We start from the raw sequence: 8,275 nt of genomic DNA, 5'->3' as shown, positions 1-8,275 counted from the left end.
TTTTATTGATTATGAAGGCCTCTAGGACGTGGAAACTCGGCGTCTTCATAATTATTGGCTATGTTATCGTGGGACCAATTCTTTTCCAATTAAAATACAAATCGTGAACTTTCCTCTCCATCACACACAATTGTGTTAGGAAGCGTGCTTTATAAATTATATATGCTGATGATGGCGACTCTTCTAGATGTATTTTTGCCTGTCCGTCATAGTGGCGGTTATTATGGCAATTTGGCCAACATGACTTGTTCTAATTCTCATTTATTTGGATGGAAATTGCTACTGCCTCCGATTTAAAATAAGTGTCATAATTTTGAATTAACACCAAATTAAATTCACGACACTTATTTTGGGTCAGAGGAGTAACAAATATGACCATTTGTCTGACGACACTTCTTTTAATCCTTTTCCCTTTGTTTAAGAACAAGACCATTTGTCTAACGACACGTTGGAGAGAGACAATGACCGTCGGAGAAAAAGAAATCCGATATGGAGAGATGCCTGATTTCTTTAAAGCAGTCAATATTCTAAAATAAGTGCCATAGTTTTAAATTAAAATTGCGACACCTATTTTAAATCAGAGGAGTAACAAATATGAATATTTTATTGAGAAAGAAATCATGTTTCCGTAGTACTTAAAATTATTCCACCGTTGCAACACACGGACATTCATTCAACGCCAGTAGGAGTACAAGCAATTTGGCGTACATGGCTATATTTTGGGGTACCTAGCTAGAGCTAGCTAGTCGATGAAGTTGCAACACACACACACACGCAAGTTCAACTAGCAGGAGCAATACTAGATATTTTGGGCTGGCTACCTAGGTAGGAGTAGGTGGGTAGCTAGTCGGTGAAGTTGTTGAGGCATGCGTGTGGCTCGGTGGCCTTGGCGGCGGGCGTGGGCTCGACGGTGGGGGAGGGCGGGACGGGCGTGCAGAGCAGCTCCCTCGGCAGGTCCGGGATGCCCTTGAGGTAGAAGGTGTAGAAGATCTTGAAGGGGAAGACGATCTGGTTGAGCTTGACCTGGCCGTACACGCCCTCGAAGACGCCGGAGCCGCCGGTGACGGCGAGGTAGGACTCCTCGTAGGTGAGGTAGGGCCCCTGCACGGTGATGTGGCCGTAGTCGCCGAAGTAGATGCTGTAGATGGCCTCGTAGCGGTCGCCGTTGCGCTCCGGCACGTGCTGGATCAGGATGCAGATCCCTGCCGTGATCCCGATCCGCTTGTCCAGGCTCCCGTTGTACACCTGCAAGCATAAGGTCGCCGTTGACTCACTCGCCCACTCAACAAAGCTAGCAGAGGAAGAGGAACGGAACAGAGGAAGGAGCAAGAAAGATTCATCACTTGCTGGACTGACTGACCTTGTTGGTGAAGGGGACGAGGTCGCCGAGCGCGTTCTGGCTCTGCTTGGCGCTCAGCCGGAGGTAGGCGGGGCTCTCGCGGTCGTGCTCGTTGAGCTCGTAGACGTGCAGCTCCTGCACCTTGGTCGGCCTCGCGTCCATGGCCACCGCGGGCTTGGGCGAGAAGAGCGACGCCCGCACGGGGCCGCCGCACTTCCTGCCCGAGCCGACGCTGACCCTGCCACCGAACCCAACCCTGGCGGCCCGCGAAGGGGTCAGCTTCGCCGAGACGGACGCGCCGGCCCTGACGGAGACGGAGGAGGGGGGCGCTGCCATGGTGCTGGTGCTGGTGGTGGTGGTGGCGACGCCTAACCGACGACGATACTCTCGGATTCGATCTGCTTTCGCTTGACGATGAGCTGGTAGGCACCCTAGGCTCCTTATTTAAGCACGACGAGTCAGTGAGCCGTCGCGTTCGGTGGTGCGTGCGCGAGCTAGCTAGTGCGCCGTGCTTGCCGCTGGATCGGATCATTCAACTTTTATTATCATGGGTCCTTGTTCTCACTGTTCTGAGCACGCCGACCAATAATTGGCACGAGGGGAACGTGGTGAGCGAAGGCGACAAACCGTGCTTGCCATCCCATTTGTTTGTTTCTTAGTACTAATCCGCAGCTAGGAAATATTCAGTTTTGAACCGTGGTGTGGTAGTACGACATAACTCATCATGGTATTAGTACAGTTCTTGTACTACTACGACGATTAAATCAAGGTCCGCATGCGTACGAGTGAAAAGGCAACCGCCGCCCGATTGCATGGTCGTAGAAAGATCAAACGGTAAATGCCGTGTGTGGAACAGTTTTGATTAGCCTTTTGAAAGAATTGTAACGGCGATTTCGGTTGACCCAGCAACATTTTTTTACCGACAACTCTTATTTTTCCTATTTGATTCTTGCTTTCACAATCAATCACTAACCGCATTCTCACGGCTCATGTGCTATTAGCATCGATTTTCTTATTTTTCAAAGAGTTGACTCATCTGGCATGCTTGGCTTTCTTGTCGCCTTCCTTTGTTTCTGTACCTTCATACAGATACTTTGGATCTACTCCTTTTCTGTACCGCACCATGTGCCTAGTAGTGCAATCGATAACTAGAAAGGGCTTCTTTGGATCACAGGATTTGCAAAACAAAGGAATAGAAAAAATGGAGGATTTGATTGCCATGACATAGCCAATCCTGTGGATTTTTTCCAGAGGTCAGACCTCATGTGTAAATTCCTTTGGAATCAGCACCTTGGAGACCCAATCCTGAAGAATTTTAATGGCCCAATCCTTTGATCCAAATGCGTTTCATAGGAAACAATCCTGAGGATTGATATCCCATGAAAATCCTGTGAAAATCCTCCAATCCAAAGAAGGCCAAAGTTGTTTCCTTGAAAGAACAGGTATATTACTAAATAAGGGAAAATGTGCTATCCTAAAGCGACAATTCGAGCAGTTTACCTCGGCCTTTGTGGCATATACCCTCGAAATATCACATATATCCATATTCGACACATTTGAGTTGTGCACGCACAGATCATCACGTTTAGTGGGCTTTATCTTGCCTAAGAGCAACTCCAACGGACCGACCAAACGCACAACGTATTTATCCGTTTTTTGTTCGTTTGGGTCGGCCGCCCGCCCGGCGTCCGTCCAGTTTTGTATTTGGGTCGGTAGTGCGCACAACCTGTCGATCCATTTCATGTCCACACTCAACTTAAAAAAAAGTCCGCGGCCGATCATGCCAGCACAATGCCAACATCGGTATACAATGTCGGCTTCAGAAAATTCACCAGAGTTCATGTTGGCGCACTCGCCAGCCGGCCGGCACACATGCCAGCACACAAAAAAGGGTGAGACTTGAGTTCGACCACGCCATCGCGGCCCTCGTGGGCATGCCAGCACACATGCCGGCATACAAAAAAGACGGCGCTCGCCGCTATAGATCACTCGTCGTCGAACTTGAGCATGTCGGCCTGCATATTCTCGAACCACGGCCTCTTCCTTGGCGACACGGTTTTGAGATCCACCTTCACGATCTCCACTCCGGTCATCATGCTCGCGAGAGCCACTTCTTTGGCCTTGGTCTTGGCGTTGGCGGCCTCGATCTCTAGCATCTTGGCTTGCTTCTCCGCCTCGAGCTCGAACATCTTAGCTTGCTTCTCCGCGTCCATCTCAAGCCTCCTCCTTTGGATCTCCATGAAAGCGTCCATTTGCTCCGCCTTAGAAACGCCGGCGCTCCTCCTCCCTTGAATCCTTCTTGTTCATCATGCCCTCCACGCTTGCGATCAAGGCGTTGGATGCCGCATCCCGCTTGTCCTCCTTCTTGGAGTTGGTCTTCCCCCGCGGGGGTGCCGGCTCGCCCTCCCCAACCTCCTCCACGGCTTTCTTCCCCCCACGCGACTTGAGGACGATGTATTGCGCCTTGAACTTCTCCTCGTTCTTGATGATCCGAAAGCAATGGGAGAGGTTGAAGCACTTGTCGTTGAGTTGAACCTTGAATGCCTCCAAAGCTTGAAATGCCTACAAAATGTTTCCATGCAAGCATATGGGCAAATGATATGCAAATGAACACGCAAGCATGAACTTGATGACACAAAAGAGGGCGGCTTGCTAGCATACCATGTCTTGCATGCCGATGCCGCTGACGGGGTGGGCCTTGATGCTCTCAAGAGTGGCGCAAAACTTGTTGCACTCTTGTTCGATCACCCTCCATCGCATGGAAATGGACACCCACCCACGCATGCTCACAATTTGGTTAGGCGGAAACTTCTTGCGCTCATGAAACTCCCGGTGGACACGAATCCAAAAAGTTAAATGCTTTTTTTCGGCGTCGGTCTTGGGATCTTGTCCAATGTCTCGTCAACACTCGCAAAGAAGCTTGTCCTCGGCCGCTGTGTATGCCTTCATGCGCTTGCTCTTACGCTTCGACTTGGGACCGGCGGTTTGGTTGGCGAGCTCGTCCTCGAACAAGGGCTCCACTTTGATGTCGCACTCGTCCTCTTCCTCTAGCCCGTAGTCGTCCGGGAACTCGTGGTCGAGTGGGCAGCCGTCCAGGTCGATGCCGGCCTGATCACGCATGAAGGCCGCCTATCGGGATCATAGCCAGCAGCCGGCGTGAACGGCCCGCGGCCGTCCTGGCTTTGTGTCTCGTCAGGATCGTAGCCAGCGGCTGGCGCACCGCCCTCGAAGATGAGGTTCTGCATGTAGTCCTCGTCGACGGCGGATGTCATTCCGTCAAACAGGTTGCGGGCCTCCGAGAGCACGCCGGCCGGCGTCTGCCGCGCGCATTTCCTCGCGCCATCGAATGACGAGCCACTGGCCACCGGGGTGGCGTTGAGGTCGATGGGCGCGGGGGCGGGCATGGAAGGTGCGACCATGCTCACGTCGGGCGAGCACTCCCCGAAGAGGCGGGAGGCCTGCGGGTACACGTGGAAGCCGGGCACCGGGTTGCAAGCCAACGCGCGGGGTGAGTCAGGCAGCACCATCCGAGGAAACGTCGATGAGCCGGTGCTGGCCGCGGTGACGACGGAGTTGAGGAGGCCGTGTTGTCCAGGGTTTAACCCTAGCATGTAGAGCGCCTCCCTCGTTGCCGCCGCGACGCGGGCGTTGGTGACCTCCTACGGCGCGGTGATGGCGACGGCGGCCTGTGCGGCGGCCTCATCCCTCGCGTCCGCCGCGTGCCTCCAGTCCTTCCTCTTGGGCGACTCCTTTGCCCGTTGTGCGGGCGTCAGAGGCTTCTTTGGCTTGGCCGCGGCAGCGATCTTGCACGGGGCACGAGGCTTGCCTTTCCCGGCAGGGGCGGAGGCGCAGGACGAGGCGAGGGAGGCGAGGCCTGCGGCGGCGTCGAGGTCGATGGCGTCCTCCATGGCGGGGTGTGGGGCGGGAGCACATGTGCGGGAGGGTTTTGGGGGAAATCGGGGGAAATGGTGATGGCTGCCACCGACCGGCGGGCCCGGGGAAGAGTAGGCGCGCGCGTGTGTCCGTCTCGTGTCTGCGCCGATGCAAATCCAGCTCAAAAATGGGCCGGGAATGAGTCGGCAGGCAGACACCAAGCGGACGCGCGTCCGTTTGGGTCGGCGTATTGGGCCGACTTTTCTGTGCGTGCCGATCCAAACGGACGCCATCGGATGAAATGGATCGCCTCATTGGAGTTGCTCTAACAACCATCTACCGAACAGTTGAATGATCATTCGTTATATTTTTTTGCGGGTAGAGAGCCTCCTAGTGCAATGACTAGTGTGTCATATGTTTCCACTCAAGCCACCTGCATTTCATTCTTCCCAACTACTTAACAACGAAAGTTAAGAGAGGGAACTTCCCTCATTAGCCTCATTTTTTTCCATTCTTGATTTTTCTTAATCGCCTATAGCCTTATTCAAACCCGGGCAACATTGTTTGGATCATAAAGCCAAAAAAGGGAAGAACTTCTATAATTAAGAATTACAACGAAATTTGCAATATGAAATACATTGCAGTCATACCAAAGTAGTAACGCCGCCACCGTATACCGACACAAACATGATTGCTTTCAAAAGGTTTTCGAAAGCTCCATTAGTCGTCATCCAAAAGGATGAGAAGTCGTGAGCTTTGAACATACTTAGGCCGAGGATGACCCTCTGGAAGTAGAGCCATCGAACGACAAAATCTTTACCAAAATACCAAAGAAGCAGTCTAGACTCATCAAAGTAATAGACACAAACGCAAACTCGTTAGATCCACGTGTATGCGGACATAGCTCTTCCCTGTACCGGTGCGCTGCTAACCCTAGACCCCGTGCACACCCAGAACAAGACATTGACTGCATATACTACAAACACAAATCTCTACTTACTGAACTTGTTCATATCATGTAGAGGGAACCACTTATAAACCCATGGAATCACATCTAAATTCCCTATGTGGGACAAAAGTTTTACTTGAAACACTTGTGCACTTACCGGAGACTATAGTGGCCACCAACCAGTGCCCCCTGGCCCAACCCCTCCCCCCCTAGTCAAAGTAGGAAAGGTATGGTATCAGTTTTCAGGTTCTAAACCCTAGCCGCCGCAGCTTCCGTACCCGCGCGCCACCCCTGGGGCGGTCGGCCTCCATGACCGCCGTCGGGGGCCGCACCGCCCGTACCTAGGGTTCGTCCGCCGGTCGTGTTGATCGGCTGTCCTAGAGAGTCTTTTTTTCGAGCCCTTGCTTCGGGTTTTTTCGCTTTCTTGTCGGTCGTTTTGATCGGTGTTTTTCTCTTTGGTTTTTCGATCTATACTTCATCGGTTTGCATCGCCCTCCGCCGCCGTCGACCACCGTGCGCCTCTACTCCGACACCGGCGTGATCGGACGACCTCTTCACCGACCCGGCAGCCCCGCACGACAGGCGGCCGCTAACGGTCGTCGTCCGTGTGTCTGGCCGCTCGTCGCCCCAACTCGGCGGCCTCGCGCGACAGGCGGCCCTTCACGGTAGTCGTCCATGCATCGGCCCGCTCATCGACGTACGCCGGCCGTCACTGCCCTGTCCCCGAGTTCAGCGCGCCCCTCCATCGATTGAGCAACGGGCTGCCTCTGCATCGCCCTATCGGGCCGCACCGCCGCCGCCCCATGGTTCTCCCCGTGGCTGCACCGATCCACGCCGCCTCTGCGTCACCTCTTTCGGTCATAGCGTCGTGGCATGTGGTCCCCGCCGCCGCCCTAAGGCTGTTCCCGTGGTTGCACCACATCGCGTGCTGCCGCTGCGTTGCCCCTTTGGGTCGTAGTGCCGCGGCCTGCGGTCAACCACCGCACCGAGGCCGTCCGCTCCAGGTCGTCCCCGAGGCTGCCATAGAGAGCGTGGCACGCGATCCCTGCAACCGCCCTGAGGTCTTCCCCACCGCGTCCCAACCAGCCCGCCGCCGTTGCGTCCCTCCTTTGGTCCGTAACGCTGCGGCCCGCGGTCCACCACCGCCCACGCGCATTGACTTCCACGTGATATGCACCGCGCCCCTTGGCGCGGGAACGTCACCGTCCGCGCCGGTCTTTGTCACGCTGTCGGGTTCATTCTTGCCTACTTTGAGCACCGCCGCCACGCTCCTTCTCTAGCCGCGCTGCTCTTCTTTCGTGGCTCCACGGCGACTACCTCGACACTGGCGACCCCTGACTCGACCCCGACCATGGCGTTCTTCGCACGGCTACCCTCGACTACGGCTACACCACCTACGCTCTCGACTACCTCGACAAACGGCACAAAGGGCTACCGCCTTGCATGAGCAACCTCGTCGGTTTCCACTCCAGCCATGACTCTGCGATGCATCAACCGTTACGACTGGGGGGGGGTATCCGTCGGCTTCCCTTCGGATTCTTCTCCAGTCTCACCGTCTGCGTCGCTGCCGTTGTGCCCGCGGGGGAATGTTGAGTATCGTGATTATTAGGAAAGCTAGGATAGCGTAGGATATTATTCTACCTTGCCTTGTACTCCAAGATGATCATGTACTCTTATATATATGCCCACGAGGCTCAAGAAATAATGCAACTATTCCACCAATCCCTCTCTCCCTTCTAACACTACGCTTCCTTGAGATAACAAATTAACTCAGTCAACTACTACATCTGTCCTTGCTTATTAGTCCCCATTGTAGTTTGGATCAAAACTTCACGACAAGTTTGACTAGAAAAATGTCAAGTCACCCAAAATTCTATTGTTGGATTCATATTTTAATATAGTTTACAATGATATTATTTTTGGTAACTATGATTTATATTTTATTAGTTAAAATCATGATTAAAATATGACCCAAAATTACAGGGGGCCTGGCTTGTAAATGAGCATGGAGGTACATGAAAAACTGCACGAATTAACTATCCAACCATCTCCTCATGCACAACTCTTTCTTACTCTTCGTCTTCCTCAAGCCTCGGAGGCAATTCCCCTTCTTC

General features: G+C 53.4%; 1 protein-coding gene across 1 annotated transcript; it reads right to left on the bottom strand.

Annotated features, from left to right (window-relative positions):
- Positions 1-586: 586 nt before the first annotated feature.
- On the bottom strand, positions 587-1,829 carry LOC119318101 (allene oxide cyclase, chloroplastic-like). Its single transcript, XM_037592621.1, has 2 exons — positions 1,361-1,829; positions 587-1,245 (listed from the first exon to the last, which is right to left on the bottom strand). The coding sequence occupies exons 1-2, from the start codon at positions 1,673-1,675 to the stop codon at positions 844-846; spliced, it is 717 nt and encodes a 238-aa protein (XP_037448518.1). The 5' UTR covers positions 1,676-1,829; the 3' UTR covers positions 587-843.
- Between the last annotated feature and the right edge of the window lie 6,446 nt (positions 1,830-8,275).

This window comes from Triticum dicoccoides, chromosome 6A, assembly GCF_002162155.2.
Source record: "Triticum dicoccoides isolate Atlit2015 ecotype Zavitan chromosome 6A, WEW_v2.0, whole genome shotgun sequence".
Lineage (NCBI taxonomy): Eukaryota > Viridiplantae > Streptophyta > Magnoliopsida > Poales > Poaceae > Triticum > Triticum dicoccoides.
The sequence above is the reverse complement of the archived record's forward strand: the minus strand, read 5'-3'. Positions and strand labels throughout refer to the sequence as shown.

Excerpts from the sequence above, each read along its gene's own strand:
- LOC119318101 (XM_037592621.1), bottom strand. The coding sequence starts at position 1,675 with ATGGCAGCGCCCCCCTCCTCCGTCTCCGTCAGGGCCGGCGCGTCCGTC. Across the intron at positions 1,246-1,360 it reads TCGTCCCCTTCACCAACAAG|GTGTACAACGGGAGCCTGGA; the intron begins GTCAGTCAGTCC and ends TTATGCTTGCAG.